This window comes from Anabrus simplex, chromosome 1 (genome assembly GCF_040414725.1).
Source record: "Anabrus simplex isolate iqAnaSimp1 chromosome 1, ASM4041472v1, whole genome shotgun sequence".
Taxonomy (NCBI): domain Eukaryota; kingdom Metazoa; phylum Arthropoda; class Insecta; order Orthoptera; family Tettigoniidae; genus Anabrus; species Anabrus simplex.
In genome coordinates, this window is record NC_090265.1 from 1,271,520,585 (window position 1) to 1,271,544,067 (window position 23,483).

Genomic DNA, 23,483 nt, shown 5'->3' on the forward strand with positions numbered 1-23,483 from the left:
TAAAAAGTAAATTAATGAAACAGAAATATCATCGGGATTTGAACACGGGGCGCAAAATTGCGAAGCCGCGGCGAAAGTCACTGCACCACCGCGTCTGTTGAACTTACAATGCGCTGGCACCTAAAGTGCGTCGGAAACTTCGGCGGTCATTTCCCCGGAAACGGGCGAGTGTCCGCGGATAAGCCGAAACATGCGTTCGCTTATTTCGACCCCTCTTTCGCTGACCAAAAGGTTACAGTACACAAGCCGACCATCGTCAGCTCACTTGTAGGGGCCGTCAAATGTTATTAGATTATTCAATAGGGTACAGGAAAGGAGTAGAGGTGCGAAAGTACTGGGTTTTTATACTATTACCTGACATATACAACATTGAAGAGTACACTATAGGCTATAATACTAGGAGAGCACATGGCGGCCATGTTTACTTGGTGACTGAGGGGTGATTACGTCATACCTGACGTTACAGGGTGTTAGAGAGAGACGGGCAATTCATATCCAAAAATTAAGTCCGAACTATCGCTACTGCGCATGGGCGACAGATTCAACTATTTAACATTTCACCGTGGACAGGAAAAATGATCGTGACGTCGTAATTATGACGGCACATTATCCCTTTTCCTTCTATAGACAGCACATGAGGTGCACCAGCGAGAATGTGACGTAAGCCAGAGCTGCCAACCCTTCCTCACAGAAGGAAGGAGGCGTAACACCCGCGTTCCCTATATGGAAATGGGTTATTCTAAATATGCACATATCCGCTGCAAGTAATTTATTATCAAATGTGCATACCATGACGTATAAAAGTAGTGTAATCAAGTATTTAATATGATCTATTTTCTACGTCACTGGATAGTAAGTAGTTTTGCTAGGGGTTGACAGGAGGTGATTTCTGAGCAGTACCCTAAATAAGGTGAATAAGCTGCTTTACATTGAATGATTTTGTTGTGTTCTGCTTCCATGCTATTGAAACAGGCCGCCGTTCCACAATCCGTGACTCTACGTCCCCTAGACCCAAGTGGTAACCATATTCAAGGTTGTTACTGCTGAAGAAAGTCTCGAGCGCATGCGTAGGTCGAGGAAGGAGGAGTGGTTCGCCATTTCCATGTGCTCGTGATCGCGCTACCATCACTGTCAACTCAAGATTCGATATTTATTTTGTTAATGGCTCGTGTATGCACATTGTGCTGTTTTGTGTATTTAACTAATTAACAAATGATTCGTACATATTCCAAGTGAATTTATGTACATGCAAGCACAGAAATGGTGCCCCGACGTAAACAATCAACACTGCCCCACTCCAGTACTGGAAAGGAGGAGAGTGAGTGAAGGGGTAGTATTGAAGGCCACTTCAGTACCGAAAAGAAGGGGGTGCTGAAGGCACAGTGTCTGTATTGCTATACATCCTCCACAGTGCCCATTTCAATCACAACAGCCTTGTAGCGGGCTGTCTCCCTGTAGCAATCCGTTAAGCGAGGAGGTGGGGGGGGATATCATGCTTTATTCATATCGGGACAACATTTCTGTGCGCGCATGTACATCGTGTTAAGTGGAGTTCAATTGCGTATGACAGTGCGATGAAACTAACACCGCGAGTGATCTGAAATTCAAGTATTCTGGCCCTGCAGACGTTTTTGGCAGGACGTGCAGTGGATATCATACTAACCTTCTATAAATCAGTGAGTACCATTTGAACACACTAATAACTAATCTTGCTACCGTGTGAATTTGCAATGTAATGTCTTCGTTTCAATTTGCCTGTAGAAGTAATAAAATTTCTTGCTGTGGGTCGGTAGGTCCTTAGCAGGCATAAAGGAAGGATCTCTTCTCATTGCTGCTTCACGTATCGTTTCATAGCGTTCGTACATGTTTTTCGCATTCCTAAACATTCATCGGGTTTCCGTTCGTAAATTGCTCCACAATGATCGGGAGCTCAAGTGGTCTCGAAGCGATCTCTCATATTTTCTTGCTTTGTGGTTAATTTCCAGTATTTTAACGGTTCATTGTAATTTCTATGGTGAATTTATACCATCAGTATGCGCGATGTTGCGTAAAATTATCATTTTCTACTGAAAGCCATGGTGTGCTTAGTGTGAGTTTTTATGGAAATTTAAATGTCAGCTGTTGGCTCGTGACATCATAGTTTCATAATAGTTGATATTCAAAAAGATGAAGGGATGTACTGACTCTAAACTATGACGTCATAAACATGGCTACCATGGCAAAAGAGTCGTAGCGCTTGGTAAATTTTCTCATTTAATAGTTTTCGCCTCTAAGATCTTTTTTTTTTTTTTGACACGGAAGAATTTGCCTTTTATGTTAAAACAATTCTAAGGTCCGAATTGGCGATGGTCGGCTTGTGTACCGAACCCGAAACATTTCCGCTTATAACAGAGTACACTGTGCCCTATGGCATGATTTTGAAAGGAGCGATGAAAATAGAAGCTAGAGAAATATAGAATGAAGACCTCAAGTAAGTAGAAAGGGGCTCTATAATGTGACATCAATTATGTCGATAAAGTTGATGAGAATTGCTGTTTCTTAATGGGACAGACATCATGTTCATCAGCCAGCAAGGTTCTCATTTATTAAAATACCCATCCGAGGTGTCAGAATTAGACTATAAGGACAGTGATGACCAGCTGCGCCATGAATTAATTCATCAACATCATCAGTTTTCCACTCCAGTTGCCCGGGTGTGGTTTACGAGCTCTCTCCACTTCTGCCTGTCCATGTACCACTCTTCTCTCAAGACGACATCCCAGCTGACTCCTCTTGTTCCTATGTCATCTTTCACTTGGTCCAGCCATCTCTTCCTAGGTCTTCCTACTGGTCGTTTTCCGGCCACGACTGTGTGTAGCCATTGTTTTGCTGTCCTTCCATCGTCCAAACCATTTCAAACGGGCTCTTGTCACTTTTTCATTCAGGGATGGGTATTCACCAGCTTCCTCCCTTATTATTTCATTCCTTACCCTGTCCCTTTTTGTCTTCTGTACCATAGTTCGTAGGAACTTCATTTCTGCGGCTTGTAGTTTGCTAACCACTTGTTGGGTTGTTGTGCAGGTGAAGTATGATTGTAATAGAATCCGCTTTGAACTTAAGGGAACTTGTTCGTTCCAGAGGAGGTTCCGAACTTGATGGTAAAACTGAGCTGATTTTTGAATGCGGTTGTTAATCTCATGCTGTATTCTATTATCACTTGAAATGATGCACCCAAGATATTTATATTGGTCTACTGTTTCCAGCTGTGTGCCTTCCAGAATTATTTTTTCTGTCTTCTTCTGCCTGCTGACAGACATAGTAACAGTTTTTGATTTATTTATTGTTAATCCGTGTGCTTTCAAATGTTCATTCCAGCTGTTCAGCCTCTCTTGAACTTCCTTCTTTGTATTTTCCCAAATGACTACATCATCTGCAAATGCAAATGCATTGATGTCCATATTGATCTGCTTAATTTCTTTCATGACTTCATCCACGACAGTGATAAAAAGTAAGGGTGAAAGGGTACTGCCTTGTTGCACTCCATTAGTGGTTTGGAACCGATCAGAATTACCGTTTCCTATCTGTACGCAACTGCAGCAGTTTTCGTAAAGCATTTTAACTAATTATTATTTATAATTATAGCTGTTTTCATTGATAATTGAATGACCCACAGACATCGTTGGTCATCAAACTCTTAAACTTATGGTTGAAAACACTGTAATTACTTCCGTGGACGGAATCTTTGATAAATAACAAAGGAGCGTATTCAACCACCCATCTAAGAACATTCCTGCACACTTAAAGGTTCATGTTTGTTACTCTTTCTATGGAATATGAAAAATCTAAGAGTGAGCTATTATTAAATAATGTTGAAGTTCAAATTTTATGATTAGAGTTACGGTACTTTGTTGTAATGAATAACTATAACGGTTCAAATCCCGTTACAAGGTGATATCTGTATTTTTATTTTTATTATTATTATTATTACTATTATTATTATTATTACTATTATTATTATTATTATATCCATACTATTATTATTTTATCTGTGAGATTACTATTATTGTATTATAATTATTATTCAATTCAATTCAATGCTTGTCGCTTGCGTAATTGTAGTTATATGTATGCATATATACGTGTGTGTAGATTAACACTAATGACATGTACAGTGGGAGTTGCTATATATCAGATGTGGATGTGACATTGTTACATTGTGCAATACTGCTGGCGTTACTACCATGTCATTGCTACGTCATCGTGAGCATTTAGCGATGAGCTCACTTTCTTTGAGTAACCCAGGGAGCCCCGGGCGATTTCGCCATAGTGTGTAATATTTGTCGCGAGGTGAGAGTGTATCATAGTTATTTTTGTAGATTACGTAGGTGCGTCAACCAACCTATATAAAGTGGCTCCATATTATAGCGTCAGTCATTATTCAATTGGAAGCAGAGGCCACAGTTGGTCGGAGTGTGAACGAGATGGAGAGGCTTCAGTTGGTCACTTAGTTGAAGATACGGAAGGTGAAGAGAAAAGAAGTAAAGTGGGTGGTGAACAGTGATGGAGTCATAGAAGGATACACTTGCAATGAAGTCATACCGTGCAGACTTACCAAGAAGTCACATGATATGGAGAAGAAGCAGTCACATGGATACATCACCAAATTAGGCGTGACACATCTACAGTAAACACCAGATCTAAGGAATACGTCGTAATTACACTCAAAGTGTTGAAGGTACAGTCAAGTGAAACAGTGAGGGGTTAATGTAAAATTGTTAAATGTCCGGTCAAGAAGAATTCAAATTCATGCCTAGTTTCTTTCAGTTGCAATGTCATAATTTCATATTCTCATCTGTTTTAATCGCAGCAGTTCTCACTATTTTTACTGAAATTTTTTCAAGAATATATTTTGTTCTATCAAATTAATTTAGCGTTTCATTTCCAGAATAGAATAACATAACCTCAAATTTAATGGGAAACCGAATGCCAATCTCCTTTTCCCAGAATGTATATGGTATGTTGTCAAAAGTAAGCTTATTACCGCACACCCTAGAGATAGTCAAGATTCTCCTTCTATTATTGCTGCACTGATTGGTAGCTGGCGCCCATCAACTAACAAATGTGTAAGTAAGCAGGTAAGAACTAAGTGTGAGTACAAGGTCCGAGGATTGTGTATTTTATTTAATGAATATTAATTTGCATATTTTTCAATGTAAATGCAGATTCATACTGTTAAAGCAAGTAAGAGAGTTAGGAACTCATTCTCATAACAGATTCATGAAATTTTCATTATGATATTTTTAATATGAAGTCCATACGTGTAAGATCCTTTCTCGTCAGTCTTAAACTCACAATTCCTTCCTTTATAGATAATTAATGCAATTATTATGAAATGATCACCCTTTTCGTGCAAATCTCTGTTCGTCCTGAAATATATCAATTTTATTGATAAACTAGATATTATAATGGGCGTAACTATCACTCAACATGTGCACGATTACATTTCTGTCGACCCCTCATGTTTTGGCTGAGATTCTGAGGGAGGGAGGTGAACAGCTAATCTCTTTCAGCAGCTTGTCGTGACGTACTCGTTTCCCAGATCTCTCGCCCTGTGCAGTTTCATTAATTTCATTTATATTGGGTCTATTCCTTCTGGTACAAAATACAAGTATCAGTTTAATATTTGAAAGGTATAGAGAGATGTACAAAACATTTAAATGTTGCCGACATGATCTCCAAAGCACCTCTCCATAGAGTTAGCTATCGGCTCTTCGACTTAAACTTTCAGCCAACCACTATTAATGTTTGTCATTTTCCATTCTATTCAGAAGTTAGAACAAAAAGTTTCGTAAGTAATATTCTAAATAAATTTTATCGTAAACAATTTTCTTGTAAAAACATCCGTAAGAGAGATACATAAGTTTTATGTTTAAGGCCCCCACCTCTGGTTCTGATGTTCTTTGAACAATTTGTAGCTAATATCTCACTCGCCCTCATCCTAAAGTTAAATACCAATTGTCATGAAAATACTTGAATCCGTTTCCCGTGGTAATACAACACACATACAGACAGACAGACAAATAGATAACTATTATATCGAAACCATTCGAGATCAGAACAAGGTTACACGAGAGAGATGGACTCTCTCCTTACAGTTTAACGACACTCTAGAAATTCTGATGAGAGAAAGGTTTAATAAATGCCCCCATAAATAAATATATGCAGGAAAATCAAAACCAACTGCATTGGTTCGCCGGCGATTTAGCATTACTAGCAACTGGCTTTGACGAAGTTAAAAACACATATATCAGAACTTCGCAATATTGCCACTAAAACTGGCCTTAAAATATCGTTAGAAAAGACAGATATTATGTTCCAATAAACCAACACCATTAAAAGATATAAGTATGAATGGTAATAAAGTCAAAATTGTCACCCAGTTCAAATACCTAGGGGAAGTAATAACAAACAACCTAAACGAAAAATCTTGATCCAGATAAGAACAAACAAGCTCGTTAAAGCACAAATATCTACAAAAAGAAGTTACTATCCATAAACAAAGAACAAAAACACTACAACACAGTTATAAAACTGGATGCAACATACGCAGCAGAGACACTGTTTCACCTGAACAATCAAAGACCGGTAGATTCCAGAAAATCGGAAGAAAGTTGGAAGAATCTGCATCAAAAAGAATACTAGAAAAATGGACAACAATGTCGTGTACAAAGAGTTGGAAATCATTACTGATACTATGCGTAAGAGGAGACTGGGATTCTTTGGACACATAATGAGAATGCAGAATTTGAGACTTCTGAAACAACTGGTACAGTGTAATCTCGACTAAGAAGGTACCACAACAGGCTCCACGTAGGTCAGAGAAGTAAGAAGTGATCTGAAGGCAATTGACCTTACATCAGAAGACACCACAAATAATATAAAATTAAACAAAAAATACAGGACACAAACATAGCTTCATAGTCACAAGAAAGAAACTCAACACACGAATATTTCCACCACCAGAAAGGGCACGAAGTTCGGAATGCATGAATAAATACTAAATGTGTTTCGACATACTGAATAGTCTCACAGTACTTAAAAATATATAATTTTCGAGTATCGTGTGAAAAGTACTTTTGTGAAACTCGGGATATATTTGATGCTAGGGCAATTGGCATTACGGATATTCAAGGGAGGAATGGGGCTAACAGGTGGGCTGAAATTTCTCTCTGAGGGTGCGGGTGATAAAATAACATCCACGGTATGGCCTGCCTATGGAAAGAGGCGGTTAAAAAGGGCCCCAGGTGCTTTAACTTGGAAGCGTGCGTAGACCACCACGGGGCCCTTAGCTGAAACCTGCACTGCTTTCACATACTTGTGCCAGGCTCTTCACTTTCATCTATCTTGGTCAACTCTTGTTCTTTTCAGACAACGACGGTGTTAGGGAGTCCTTAATTTTCAAGCCCTTGTCCTTCTTTGGCCGACACTTTAATTTTTAGAAGTGTCGGATCTCTTCAATTTTTCCTCTCGATTAGTGTTGATAGAGGATGGTTGCCTAGTTGTAGTTCCCCTTAAAACAATGCTCGCCGGGCTGAGTGGCTCAGACGGTTGAGGCGCTGGCTTTCTGACACCAACTTGGCAGGTTCTATCCTGGCTCAGTCCGGTGGTATTTGAAGGTGCTCAATTACGTCAGCCTCGTGTCGGAAGATTTACTGGCACTCAAAAGAACTCCTGCGGGACTAAATTCCGGCACCTCGACTTGTCCGAAAACCGTAAAAGTAGTTAGTAGGACATAAAGCCAATAACATTATTATTATTATTATTATTATTATTATTATTATTATTATTATTATTATTATTATTATTAAAACAGTGTTAGTGAAAAATTTACACATTATCTACTTTCCTGTGCATTTTTTTAAATATTTTAGGTGATCGGCTGATGATGACCCGGAACAGTGGTTGAAACCGGTACCAATTATAATCAACTAGTAATGTAACATTAAATCTCTAATTTTTCACAATGCTCGCCGGGCTGAGTGGCTCAGACGGTTGAGGCGCTGGTCTTCTGACCCCAACTTGGCAGGTTCTATCCTGGCTCAGTCCCGTGGTATTTGAAGGTGCTCAAATGCGTCAGCTTCGTGTCGGTAGATTTACTAGCACGTAAAAAAACTCCTGCGGGACTAAATTCCGGCACCTCGACTTCTCCGAAAACCGTAAAAGTAGTTATTGGGACATTAAGCCAATAACATTATTATTATTATTATTATTATTATTATTATTATTATTATTATTATTATTATTAAAACAGTGCTCACCACCACCACCACCATCACCACCTCCACCACCGCCACCACCACCAGGTGGTTGAAATGGTCTCTCACTAATAGGCCTATTTTAAAATGGTCCCCTTCATTTTAAACTGTTCCAAAAACATACATATAGCCTACTGTGGATATTATTGTTCGAGTATCATGTGAAATCAGCAGGGCGTACTTTTATGAAACGTGGCATATACAGTAGTTTACAATTGTGTTAGCTCCCATAAGTATGATCCTTTTTCGCTCATTCCTCGAACGTTCATTCTTTCACGTGTTTTCTCTCATTCCTGGTCCCGCTCCATGGCTAAACGGTTAGCGTGCTGGCCTTTGGTCACAGGGGTCCCGGGTTCGATTCCCGTCAGGGTCGGGAATTTTAACCTTAAGTGGTTAATTTCGTTAGCACGGGGACTGGGTGCATGTGTCGTCTTCATCATCATTTCATCCTCATCACGACGCGCAGGTCGCCTCCGGGAGTCAAATCAAAAAGCCTGCATCTGGCGAGCCGAACTTGTCCTCGGACACTCCCGGCACTAAAACCCATACGAAATTTCATTTTTTTTTTTCCTCATACCTGTATTTTTTACTATTACTTTCTTTTTATTTCGTACTGGAAGGACTTATGGCGACGATGAGATAGGACTGGGAAGTAAGCGGCCGTGGTCCTAACTGAGATACAGCCCCAACATCTGCTTGGTGTGAGAATTTTAAACCAAAGGAATCCATCTTCTAGGCTGTCGATGATGGGGTTTGAGCTCACCATCTCTGGAAAGAAGCAATTACGTGACCCAAACAGTGCAGCCAAGTCGTCCCTTCACTGTATACAAACTTATTAGTATTGCCAAATGAGAATGCTAAAAGTTATAATTTTGAATGCTCTTCCAGCTCTACGAATTTTGCAATTTACAGCAACTAACAAAGCTAAAGTTGTAAAGTGTATAAATCTTTGCTGGCTTACAAATTCTTATAATTATGATGAGACTGCATAGAAGACCTGCTTTTCAGTGTTAAATTGTTAACAGTGAGAGAGTGGAAAAGAAATCCATTCAGTACAACAAAAAGCCGAAGAAAAGTACGTTATTTTTTTCTCTACATAATATTGCACAAAGGTTTTTATTTAGGATTCCTACAATTAAAATATATTGCGTTATTTTCTTCCGAGTCTGAATTTTTTCTAGAAGATTTAACATCATGTGAATACTAAGCTTTATATTCTCATCCAATACCAGAAGTAAGCAATCACTACTCTAGGTAGGCTTACAGATGTAAGGTTGTGCGGAGTGATGTTAAGAACAGAACAGAAATAGCCAAACGGACACTCTTGGAGCCGTTTGATTTTTGCTCCCGATGCTCTACCTGTTCAGCTACGGTGACTTAGGAATTTCTGCTCAGTCGGCTAAGATCTTAAGTACAAGTCTGACATTACAGCCAACATAGCTGCAGAACGCGCCAGTCACACAACGCGGGCTTTATTGCTTGAATATTTAGCTTTGACTACCGCATTATACTACAGATAGGCGTATATACAATCTTGAAAGTTAAATATCAGAAGTAATCGGATATCTGAGGTTTGGGAAACCCATTTGCTCTCCATAGTGTGCCCGTGGCTATACACTTCAATAGTAAGGATTTTACTGGTTCCTTTAACATAGGTACATGGGTCTTACCATCAGATTGAAACAACAGTATCTAAGAAATGCCGAACTGAATTTTCCCTTACGTAGCTCTTTAAAAATAAGATTATACGACAGTGACACTTACCTCCCGTACCACAGTTGCTCGATCTAGCTGTAGGGTGTGAGGTATGTGAATCATGGTCGGTGGCACGATACACGAGATGCATATGCTGCCCATCTTCTGCAGGCTTCGAAGTCTTCGTTGGTTCTATGTAGTACATATTTCTCCGCACTCGAACATATCCAGCCTGATGAACAGGATTAAGAGAAACATTTCATATACTCGACAACGAATCCAATACCTCACTAAAGGCAATGGGTTGGGATAGAGTTTCATACCTGAAATATTTATTTGATTACTTTTTGCGTGAAAGAGCTATACCAAATGAATGAAGAGTTGCAATTATAGCCCCAGTATACAAAGGAAAGTGTGTTAGATATAAAGCGGCTAAAGGCCAGTCAGGTTGACGTGTATTATATGTATGCTTCGGAAAAGCATTCCTTGTGATTATATTAGACACGTTTGCTGGTTTGATAGAACGCAATTCGGGTTTCCTGTTAGGCTCAACTTGTAGAATGTCAGCAATATATAGCAGATATTTTAGATTCAGGAGGTCAAATTGATTGTATCGCTATTGACTTATCCAAGCCCTTTGACGGGGTATATAAGGGAAGATTATTTTTTTAATGAGGATTATTGGAATAGACAAAGATGTGAATGGGTGGCTAAATTTCTTGAAAATAGAACTCAGAGAATTAGAGAAGGTGAAGTGTTATCTGATCCTCTAATTATTAAAACGGGAGTCCCGCAGGGCATTTTTATTGTACCTCTGTGATTTCTTACATATATAAAAGATATGAGTACGTAACTGACGTCTTCAAGGGTGATATTATACTCTATGGAGTAATAAATATGTTGCAGGATTGTGAGCAAATTAAAAAAAAAAAAAAGATCTCGACGGAGTTGGGAGCTGGGTGGCAGGGAATGATATGATAGTTAAGGGGGTGAAAAGTCAGGTTGTAAGTTTCACAAAGGGGATAAATCCTCTCAGTTTTAATTACTGTATTGATGGGATGAAAGTAACTCATGGGGATCACTCCAAGTACCTAGATGTTAAAGTAGGAAAAGATCTTCATTGACTAATCACAAAAATGGATTGCATACAAGGGTTACAGGTATCCTCATATGGTAATGAAGGTATTTAGTAGATGTAGTAAGGATGTAAAGGAAGAGAATGATTGTCGCCGTAAGACCTATCTGTGTCGGCGTGACGTAAAACAAATAGCAAATCAAAAGGAAGAGGATGTATAACTCACTGGTAACATCCCAATTAGCGTATGGCTCTAGCACATGGGGACCCTCACCAGGATTACTTGATACAAGCACCGAAAAAGATTCAAAGGAAAGCGGCACGATTTGTTCTGGATGGTTTCAGACAAAAGAGTAGAGTTCGGGCTCGAAACGTTCCGCTTAAACTAGCAGCTCGTCTCGTTACTTCCAAGTCTTCCCAGTCCAACGTTTGTAACATTTACATAACGCCTGGGTAACAGCACTAAATGCAAATCATTGGTGACTGATTGATACCACGATGAAGTCTCTAAATTACTCTTCAGAACATCTGAACACAAACAAGATCCTACTACTGGATATTTATACCATGAGGCACAATAATGAAGACTGATCGCACTACAGCAGAGGTATTCATTCTTTTTGGGCTTGATAATAATAATGTTATTTGTTTTACGTCCCACTAACTACTTTTTAAGGTCTTCGGAGACGCCGAGGTGCCGGAATTTAGTCCCGCAGGAGTTCTTTTACGTGCCAGTAAATCTACCGACACGGGGCTGTCGTATTTGAGCACCTTCAAATACCACCGGACTGAGCCAGGATCGAACCTGCCAAGTTGGGATTAGAAGGCCAGCGCCTTAACCGTCTGAGCCACTCAGCCCGGCCTTTTTGGGCTTGCTTGTATTTACTCTTTATATTTGTGATCCCACAGTCTTCTAGGTGATAGGGGTGGTGGTGATAATTGTTCTAAGAGGAATTACAACTGAGCAACCCTCCTCACTAATCAGGGGGGAAATTAGAAGAGGTACAAGTACAACACTTCGAATAATTGAGATATCGGCAAAAGAAAGCCAAGGGCCACGAAGGATTTAAAAAATGTAACACTTCTTAGGCCTCGAAAACCTAATATCCTTGGGTTCGCAGAAAAACAGTAGTTGAACAAGGAAGATCTGATAGGAAAGATGAAGGCGACGAGCCTGGCATAAATAAGTGGAAGCAGTGCCAGACTCAGTTATGGGAACCGTGGTCGCCAAACCATGCTGCGAAGTTCATATCATCTGGTCCATTTCATTCGCCTCTTACGACGGGCAGGAGATACCGTGGATGCTATTCTACCGACCCCACCCACAGAAGGTCTTTCTTCGATGCATAATATAACTTCAGCTGGTATGCAAATACCAACTTGTCAATCTAATCCGGATTTTCAATAATGACAAGAAACGGGGTTCAGCTTTTTGAGCCCTGCAACAAACTGTAGCATTCTCGTCTTAGTGAAAACGTGCATTTTATAACACTGAATCAAATCGTAAGTCACTTCGTTTATTAAAATATTACTTTTAATAACAGACATGTTCTGATTTGATTGAGTGGTTTGTACATGTTGGCTTTTCCTTGCCTCCAATCTGGATACGCTTGGGATTGCTTGAATTAAATAAAGAAGACAAATAACGTGTTTATAGTAATTAATTTAACGGAAAAAACAGAACATTTCTCAAAACAACACATGTGTAGAAAATGCCAACAATCAATTTGCAGCAAAACATACGGTGTTACACTGAAAAGTAATTAACATAATATTCATCTTGTCATTGTCCGACACCATGGATAAATGATTAGCGTGCAGTTCTTTAGCCCAGGGGTTCTCGGGTTCATTTCCCGGCTGGGTTGGGGATTTTAACCTTTGTGATTAATTTCAACGGCTCGGGGGTGGCTGTGTGTATGTGTGCCGTCTTCAGCATTAGAATTCATCATAGGCAGGGCCCCATCCTCACAGACGCTCACGTCGACTATATGGCGTCATCTCGAAAGACCTGCACCAAGCTTCTTTGGAGGCCACACGCTATCATCATCATCATCGTCGTCGTCGTCGTCGTCGTCGTCGTCGTCGTCGTCGTATCGTGTTTTGTCCTTTTCCGAAATTTCGAAGATGTAAGCAATCACCTTCCAGGCAGTCACAGTCCTCTCCTGCTATGCCCTAGTTATTAACTGTTACTAAATCAGTAGGGTTTTAATTAATTTCACTATACCACTGTAGTGTGTTCTCTCCAATGTGCATCAGCGATGGTACGAAGTAGCCCAGGGACGTCCTCCTTCATAGCCTCTGGTATGGGAGGTAGCCTTACTGCCCACTAAACTCCAGGTGAAGCACTGGTCATGGAACGAGGCTCGGTGCAACGCAAATGCCGACTAATAATGCTGAGGTTTTTTTTCTTTTCAAATTAATATCTGAACGCTCTCATTAAATTTTATACCCAACAGTTTACTAAAATGTTAGCTTCTGTGAACAGTTCAGATAAGCTCCCATTACCCAACAAAGGTAAATTTCGGGCGTGGTCAGTACTTAAATGGGTAACCATGCCAACACTACCACATATCTGAAACACTAAATTCTGTGTGAGCCATCCACTCAAGCGAACTGTTGGACTTGTTCCATTTATCTGCATTTATCAATACTTTTGAATTAATAATAAAAATTCACTTATCAACAGTTAAGCAACATTGGGCGTGGTCACCCACTGGATGGGTGACAAATGTCCGCACTTTCACTGATCACAAATCTTACAAATCCATTAATAACTATCACAACTAATCTGAAATAACACACTATTCTGTTATACTTTTCCAACCAAATACAAATTTTCACTAAACGGCTGGATGAGGAGCATTAAATTGCACCGGTACCAGCAACTGTAACCAAACCCCTCTTCCCGCGGGAGAGGGCTTTTGATTTTCTAATGGACATGGTATGGGATGTCGTAATTCCGCGTCTAGTAGTTCAGAGATATTTTTCTCAAGTCCATCCAATTTTCAACAGTATGATGTGCTTTTCAGCTGGCCCCGTGGTGTAAGGGTAGCCTGCCTGCCTCTTCCCCGGAGGCCCCGGGTTCGATTCCCGGCCATGTCAGGGATTTTACCTGGACCTGCGGGCTGGACGTGATTGGAATTGAGGAGCTATCTGACAGTGAGATAGCGGCCCCGGTCGAGAAAGCCAAGGTTAACGGCCGAGAGGATTCGTCGTGCTGACCACATGACACCTCATAATCTGCAGGCTTTCGGGCTGAGTACCGGTCGCTTGGCAGGCCAAGGCCCTTCAAGGGCTGTAGTGCCATGGGGTTTGGTTTGGTTTTTTATGATGTGCTTTTCATCTCCATGTTCAAAAACTTAGTACACAGTAGGCCTACTTTTCACTCGAACATTCGTCTGAACTAAAACAGTCCATTTTTTCACGTATATTATCTTTATCACTAATGTGTTCTACATTCCGTACTCACTCAGATAAAGATTTTGTATTCTTTAAAGTCCAGTGTATTCCAAGATTCCTGAGTTGGGTAACTTGATCGTAAATCTCGTAATACATTCCTTTTGTAGAAATCGATAGGTCTTTCCACAGTAATCATTCCACCCTGCCAAAAACTCTATCTGCATGCAGAGAACTATGATCCCAAAGAGGAACGGTATTAACAATTTCCTTAATGGTGCCTTCATATCTTAAAAGAAAGTGGATTATTTGTGAAACATAATGCCATTTTTATTCTACCAACCACACCCATCACAAAAAAGTCTCAACACCATTTCTCCATGTTAGTTGGTATTTTCTAAGAATTGTAGTAAGCTGATGAAACTTCTGTCGACACACGGCCATCTCTTTCTTCACTCCAAGTGTACAATATAGGACTTTTTCACTTCACATTAGTAATGTATACATAGTAAAAACTGATGTGACTTGCGTAGAATGTTTCTTGGATGGGGCTTTTCGGTAACGATTGGACTTGCTGCACATCAAAGCAGAAAGTTGGTCATTCTTCACACTTCGCGTTTTGTAAGTTCATGAAGCGTATTGGCACGTTTCTTGTGAATTATATTCTATAACATAAAATTTACCCGAACATGTCCAACAATTTTCTTTAAATGATTTTTAATGTTCTTACAGAAGCTGCAAATATCCGATGGTGAACTTATAAGGGCACTGTCGTAATCTTCTCTTAATAATCATTGAAACATTGAAGAAGACACTTTCAGACTACCGGTATTATGCCGAACAATTGTTTCATTGTAGAGTTTGTGGAGTTTTAAAATTGTTATATCACTTTATAAGCACAGTCTTTTCGGTTTCCCTCGAGTATTATGGCTATTAGCTGCCTGAAGATTACCTATAAACATTCTAGCAGAATTTATCTTCGCAGCAGATTTCTAGCTTGCGTGGTCTCCTCCTCTGTATTCCTCATGTAATTTCTTAGTAATATTATTCAGATGTGTATGCTTGACTAAGGGTACTGAACCATTCTGTTCATTCATTAATAAGCGATATTTAACGCAGATGAAATATTGCTCAATATGACATCAAATATAAGGGCGTGATGCCGTATAGAACACGGGAACATGGAGGTGGTTCCCTAGGCAGAGTGTGACCATGCATGAATGAAACGGAAGATATGTGAAAGAAGGAAAGAGAGATAAGAATTCTTTTTGGGAAGTACCATGCCATCCTAACAATATTTTAAGCGGGATTAGTCAGGTTTACCATGTCACGAGAATTGAGTGATATCTCCTCTACCTAAGGGTTTACCAGGATAATAAAATGATGGAAATTATCTCCAGAGTTTTAGGAAGCTAATGGCATGTTTAACATCATTAATAAATAAAGGGATTGATAATTTTGCATTAATCCGACAACCGTGGGAAGCTGTTTAGTGGCTGCATACCAAACTCAAGAGTGTTTGAAGGGAGTTTCCCTGGCGTGCTCCCTGTAAGAGATGAGACATGTGGAGGGAGGCTGTTCTTTCGACGGTAAGACTGCTGCTAGTGCGTGTCGCGCGTCTGTCTATATTTTGCGCCATAAACCTTTGACTGAACAAAGACTGTAATTACTTCAGTGCGGTCACGCTAATTTTATTCATCGGAGAAGTGATTTTTAAGTCTGTTCAATAACTATTTTAACATGTGACTATATTAAGATTCTTCCTTTTATTCTTCCTTTGTGCGGTCGCAAATTTGCGAGCATTCAACTAGATACATTGCCATATGTATAGACTTCTTCGCAGAAGTGGCAAGGGCGAACATAGCAATAGACGATCTTCGGCAATAGGATCAGAGCCGCTAATTAAAATTATCCAGATTTTGTGTACGGGACACACATGTGTGGTGAAGTTGAGCTAATTGAAATGACTTAAGTGCGGCCAGTATCCAGTATTCGGGACTGTCGGCAGCCCTGAAAATGGTTTTCCGTGGTTTCCCATTTTCACACCAGGCAAATGCTGGGGCTGTACCTTAACTAAGGCCACGGCCGCTTTCTTCCCACTCCTAGCCCTTCCCTGTCCCATCGTCGCCATAAGACCTATCTGTGTCGGTGCAACGTAAAGCAACTAACAAAAAACAAAAAAAACAATTGAAATTACAATATACTTCAGCGGATAAGGCTACTAGTTTTGCATTTCAGTAAAGTAGGCCTATACACCTGTTAAGACGTAATTTCGTCTATTGACAGGATAATAATGTTAACGTCATGATATACCAGTCATTTGTCTTACACCCATGAAATTCAGTAGGAGCTAAACATCTCCTTCCAGTAAGTGCCGTAACGAGTTCAAGACCGAACGTACGAAGTCTTCAAGCTGGTCTTCGGGAGGAAAACTCCAGAATGGAGCCACCTACGCGGCTGGGAACAAGAGGATCGACCTAGGACCACATCGTTACTATGATGGGCTACGAAGGCAGAGCTAAGCCCGGAAGGAATGATGAGAGGGTCACCAAATACGAGATAAGTGAACCAACCTTTTAAGCAAGTGGTAGGATTAGCGACAGTTACGCAGAAATTTAGTAATTAAGTATGTAAATATTAGTAGCCGATCCCTTTTGGCAATTGGAATACGACTCGATCATAGCCCAACAGGCTATTTACCATGATGGCTTTAAAATCATTAATGTTTTAATGTACAGATTTTCTTATGTAGGAAACATAAATATTATTTTATTGGGGGATGAGAACTAGAAGTTACTTAAGGTTGTTTATTTTAAGAGAAGATCAGAATATTCCTTAGTGTTTCGTCGCCAGGTTAAAATTTTGTTGTGTGTAAGGATAATTTCAGTAAGCTTATTACTCTCTCTTATTTGGTAGGGTGGAAAGATATGCGTAACATAGCATTTGCACGTTGCTTGGGCATGGGTATTTGCATGTTTTCATTTGATTAAATTCTGCTTAGATATAAAACCTACGTTGTAAGCAGTGTTATCTAAATCACTGACTAAGTTTCACACCGCCAAAGGTATGGACTCGAACCATGGGTCTGGAGGATGTTAGATCACGCCATATGTACAGAGTGTCGTGATTTTATGAGAAATAGTACGGTAAAGTACTGTGAAGGAAATGAATTAGGCCCGAGGTGGTCTGTTATTAGAGCCAGATATATAATGAGAATTGGCTCCTTACGTGTTATAAGAAGTTATGTTATGGCTTATAGGTTTGTCAAGAGAAGAGGAAACTGAAAGCCCTCTTGTGATGTTCAGGCCAGAACGCAGTAAAACCAGGTCAATGTCAGCCTTGTTTACAATGTTTTGTGCGATATGGGAAACTTTACTGGCTTGATAACCAGGTCAATGGCCCAACACTGCACTCCAGGAAGTCGCGGCCATTTTTAAAAGCCGAGGGTTCTAAGGGATTCTTTCTTTCAGGCCGAGAGTTATTTGTGACTACGATCTTCTTTTGTTTTCTCTTTTTTTTCCATTTACTGGTCCATATTGGAGTATATTTGTATATATGATATCTGTGTGTACTCGAGGATACGGTCGTAATTATTAGATTATCTAGCAAGTATGTAATTCACCCAGAGGATATGAGTTCACATCCCTGTGATTTTTATGAGAAGGCGGGCAACAAGTAGCTTCTGGGTTTGGTTTTATTTTAGTTGTCTTTTATAGTGTTTTTGTTGCTGTTTATATGTAAATATTTCCCGAATGTGAGGGAACCTTAGTAGTAAATATATTTCTACGAAGCGTCCCTAATCCTAGCACCATGCTTTATCTTGTAGGTCCAATGGTGTTGTTCACCAAAAGACGTCATATTTGGTTCATTCATCCGCCAGGCAGCATACTATCGTCTCATTTCATCTTTGGAAATTATAAATGTAAGCCTGTATGGCATTTATCTTTGCACTACGAGTGCGATCTATTATTAAAAAGTTTTTGTGACAACAGAAATTTATGCTTTGTCAATTAAGTAGTTAAATATAACAAATGAGTTTCTCATTTCCGCTTAAAATTAAGAGTCTAATATCTCTGTCCAATTATATTCTCGTCACAAGAACCCAATCGCCCATCTGACGGCTGCAGCTAGGCTGGTGCAGTTTATTATGGACAGGTAAGCAGGTAAGTCATGTAACCCACTACTGTTTCATGAACTTTGCACGTTCTATAGACTGGTATATTTTTACCGGTATCTAGTTCCACAAAGTAAGAGACCTGAAACTGCTTCTGTTAATGTGTTTCCACTCTCGGACGAGATCTTCTGCGTTTGATATCCTTCAATATCATGAAACAGGAAATCATTCATTCTTCTGCAGGCTTTTCTGGAATGCTGTGTATGAGTTCTATGAGTTTTAATGCACCTCGGGGATGGGTTGAATTACATTACAATGATTGTGTGTTATGAAGACACGGCCCGAACATTCTTGCATTTTTTATTTACAATAAAACTCCTTGTATTAGTATTTCGCTTGATGTCAATACTTTTAAGTCTCTTCTAACTTCCTCTATTGCCATCTTTCTCTAACTTGCTTTCACTAACTGCATCCATTTGTAGCACAACTTGCAGTTTAGGACTGACGGTCATAAAAATCAAACTAGTTTAGGCACATAAAAATAATCTACAATCGTTCAAAAGTAGCGAGGCACTCAAAAAATGACAATGTATATTTTTTTCACTCCAGCTGAAACACAACGATTACTCATTTATAATGTTAATATAGCCTCTATTCAGCAGTGAGTTAACGAAAATAACTCTCCTACGAACTGGTTTTCTGGTTACTGGGTCAGCATAATGTAAACAAATGTGATTATGTGACAGACATTGTTTGCTCCCATTGTTCAGTTGGACAGGTTTTCATTTGCTTGCCACAGGCTTGTGGACCTGTTCTTATTTGTTTGAAACTGTTACCTTCAAATAAAAAACACGATGAGGTATATTTAAGTTTGCTTGAAATTAATTGTTTAATTCAATGCAGATGAACTTGCCTGTTCAATATTAGTACAAACTTCCATTTTTTGTGGTGGACAAGCTCGCGTTTTCATGCCAGCTCCTCACTTTTCTTTCTATATCTAAAATTCTTTGATTTCCGTTTACAACAACAATACAGTTGTTCTAAATCCTGAAAGAAGTTCACTCACAGTAGTTTGAAATGACGGAAGAATAACGTTGGACATTAAATATATGCAAAACCAGAGTTTGAAGATGCAAATCAATGGACAGCTGCACGATGATAAAATTAGAAAATGAGTAAGGTTGTTCCCTATCACCATATTTCTTTACCCTCGTTGAAAAACAATTAAAATATCCGACTCAGAATTACATGGAAGCAATTTAAATTCAATTGACATCCATTATAAATGTGATATGCTGACTATATTACACTAATGCATGACGGTGAAGAAACTACTACAAATAAATTCTCATTAAAAAAACCTTTGAGTCAAACATCAGTATCAGTTAAATTAAAATATTAGCATATCACAACAAAAACAAAACAGAACACCCAACAAAGAAAGGAAGGAATACAAGTTGAGAAATTTGTTATTTAGGAAGCTTAGTAACAAAATACAATGTATGTTGTATGGAAGAACAAAAGCTAAAATACTGAAACGTGCCTCAGACGGAGGTAGCAAATAACTCCCAGTATGGAAAGAATGAAACAATCTGTGAAGACATTTTAAAGTACTGTTATATGGCCATGGTGTGATAATCATCGAAGAGAGAAGCAAGACTATGGGGATATCAAGAGAAGCAACTACAAAAAAGGCATTGCGAAAATCGGTGATCAAAACATGGAACAGTTTCAAATACCTAGTGAGTGAATTAGTGCAGAATACAAGGCTGGATATGGAGGTTAGCAAAAAGGTACTCTACCAGAGTGTAAGAAACCTTGTCTGGAATAAGGAAGTACCAAGGAATTGTAAAGAGATAATATACAGAATGTATTATGCACCCATATTGACTTATGCGGCTGAGACCTGAACAGTGACAAGTAGAGAAGAGAGTGGAATTCAAGCCAGCGAAATGAAATGCCTAAGAAGTATGGTAGGAAAGACGGAATCAGAAACGAAGATATGAGAAAGGAAGACTGAATATTAGAAAAATGAGAGAATTGATAGGAATGAGGATTATTTGGACATGTAAATAAGATGGAGGAGAAAAGAATAGAAGATGGAGATTACGTTCGAGGGAATGAGATCGAGAAGGACACCTAGAACAAGGTGGATCGAGTCAATACAGAGGAGAGCTAGAAGAAGAAACCTGGACTGGAATAAAATGATCGAATGCAAACTTTGCGCCGGGAAGACTTGGGAGTAAGGCGACGAGATGTTCGACTATGTGGTATGTTTAGAGCTGTCAGTGGGGGAGATGGCGTGGAATGAAATTAGTAGACGAATACGCTCGAGCTGAGCTTTTAAAAATAGGAAAGATAATAGCATGAAGATAAAATTTGAAAGCAAGATGACAAATTGGGGCAAATATGCATTTATAAGACGATTAAAGGACTGGAATGTATTATCAGAGGAAATATTCAATACATTTCCAATTTCATTGAAAACGTTTAACGAAAAGCTAGGTAAACAATTGATAGGGAATCTGCCCCCTCGGAGACAGTCCTAAATGCAGATCATTGATGATTGTTTAATGGTGAAAGGAAACATGTCAAAAATGCTCCGACTCGGCAGGAGCTGGGTAAGGGGTAAGGAAGATGATATATATGTTTTAGGTTAGGGATGTCCTCAGTATCACCGCTGGATACCATGGTTCAAATCACAGTCACTCCATGTGAGATTTTTGCTGGACAAAGCGGAGGCAGGACAGTTTTCTCTCCGGATACTCCGGATTTTCCTGCCATCTTTGATTCCTGCAACATTCTCCATTAACACTTCATCTGTCAGCCATTAATCATTGCTTCAGAGGAGTGCAACAGGCTTCGGCAGCTGGCACATTTCCTACACTCGCCGCTAGATGGGGCTTCATTCATTCCATTCCTGACCCGGTCGAATGACTGAAAACCGGCTGTGGATTTTCATATTCATTTTCATGTCCTCAGTAAATGAGAGTAATCCAATAGTAAGGCAGATGGAAGTATCTCGTCCTTACAAGATACAGTAAATATTAGGAGAGAAATTTGTGTTCATTTTGTGTAGTGTAAGTGTTTATAACGTGAATGCATTGATATGTTATGTTGTTGTGAGATGAAGCACGGTAGGAGAAGGTTTATTCGTATACTTGTTGTGTTCTTGCTACAAGGTGGTTGGTAAAGGGGATCTGTACTGCTCAGTAAATTCTATAGTTTAAATTATGACAACTTTTATTGGTAGAATTAAAACCTGGCATGCTACCCAGATTCATCATCAGGATTTAAATAGCGCCAGGCAAGTTCATCTGCAAATTTGGAGACTCGACAGTACATGATATTCACTGTACCGGGCGGTACACCTCCACGCCGCTAATTTAAAATTTGCGCCAGTTGAAACTCCTCTGCTGGAGGAAGTCTGAACTTTATCTACGCTATTAATTCTCTACTTTCTCAGAAGATGTCACCACGTGGAAAATTTTGAGTTTTTGAACTGTGTCATTTTTGATGTGTTTTTGTTTCGCTTGAAGTAAGAAGTGTGAACTTTCTCTTCTAGAGGACACTACTGAAGATCAACAATAGTGCACCCTAGTGCGAAGTCAAAGAACTATTTTGTTGGAGAAATTTTTATTTCAAATGTTTGTTCTTTGCTAAAAAAAATTTCAGTCATTGGTTAAGTTGGCAATATTAACCCCTTCTTTCCCCTTGTTTTAAATCTAGCCTATCCCGAATTTCTTAAATTAATTTTCCACCAATTATGTGTTTCTTCTTAGTATTGTGTAGGGGGTTTATTGATGAACCAATAAAATCCTCGTGGGAGGGTGTTCTCATTCCTAACGCCTAGAACCTTCCGCGAGAGTATTTAAACTGCTGATTTCAGGGTCTCCGGGCCACTTCTGTTCCATCTTTCAGTGTATTAAGTACATAGCAGGAGGCGGGAAGCGCCTCTTTCCTCGGCAGCGGTCAACAACAAGGTAATGGCCAATTAATAACTTCTTTCTTGGCTAGCTCAGCAGTTTAACTCTCGGGGCGGGTTCTAAGCGTTCCACCATGTAACCTTTTCCTAAATGTAACTACTCTTTTCATATATTCTCTTTTAAAGCTACATACTGGGATAGAGAGTGCTAACCCTCTCGAGCTCCCACTCATATTGTTTTGAGGTGAACTTATTTTTCTCAACCTATTTAACGTAAAACAAATTGTTCTCTTCTTAAGTCACCTCTTTAGTATGGGATTAGCCCTTGTATTAACGGCCTAGTGCCAAGTAGGTCTTAATCAAAGTGTATTAGGAGTGCAAGTTCGCCTCCTCTCAAATTGTTATTTTAGAGGTCATTTAATTAACCTCCTTTTCATTTAATAGACCTCAGTAGATTGGGTATTTTACCCCTGTGTTTACGTCCGTTGAGGACAACTTGAAGGTGGAGTTTGGTGTGGCCTGGGAGAGGCTTAAATTTGAGAGCGAGTGGCTCTTTTGAAAATTGAGTGTTGTACGCCTCGTGGAGGCTTTTCAGTGTAATTTGGAGCAAGGGCTCCTAGGCATGAATGGGGTTTTCTGCCCCTCTGTTAAAACTTGTGTTTGGGGGTAAAACTGAGCTGATTGCCCTAGCATTGTGAAATCAGGGCTCGAAGCCCAAAACCTGTAAATATTGTAACTACCCTTTGGACTTGCTACTTTGTACCTGCCATGCTTGTTATTTCTTTATTTTGAAAAGAAAATATAACCTTGTTAAAATTTAAATTAACTTTACTTTAGTAGCTTGAGACCCGTTCACCACCCCGCACCTTCTTTCACGCATAACTACCACAAAAACTCGGTAACAAGTGGTAGCAGAGCGTGGTTGAATGGGTCTCAATTTAGCCCCTTTTGACGGCTAAATATTGTTTTGTTCCGAACTCTAAC

At 39.5% G+C, this 23,483-nt stretch overlaps 1 protein-coding gene across 1 annotated transcript in view; it reads right to left on the reverse strand.

Moving 5' to 3' along the window:
• LOC136858689 (A disintegrin and metalloproteinase with thrombospondin motifs 12) overlaps positions 1–23,483 on the reverse strand; it is a 477,582-nt gene that overhangs the window by 353,041 nt on the left and 101,058 nt on the right. Inside the window, exon 4 of the mRNA XM_068225727.1 lies at positions 10,059–10,221. Within this exon, the coding sequence (XP_068081828.1) occupies positions 10,059–10,221 (163 nt within the window). The remainder of the gene's footprint in view (positions 1–10,058; positions 10,222–23,483) is intronic.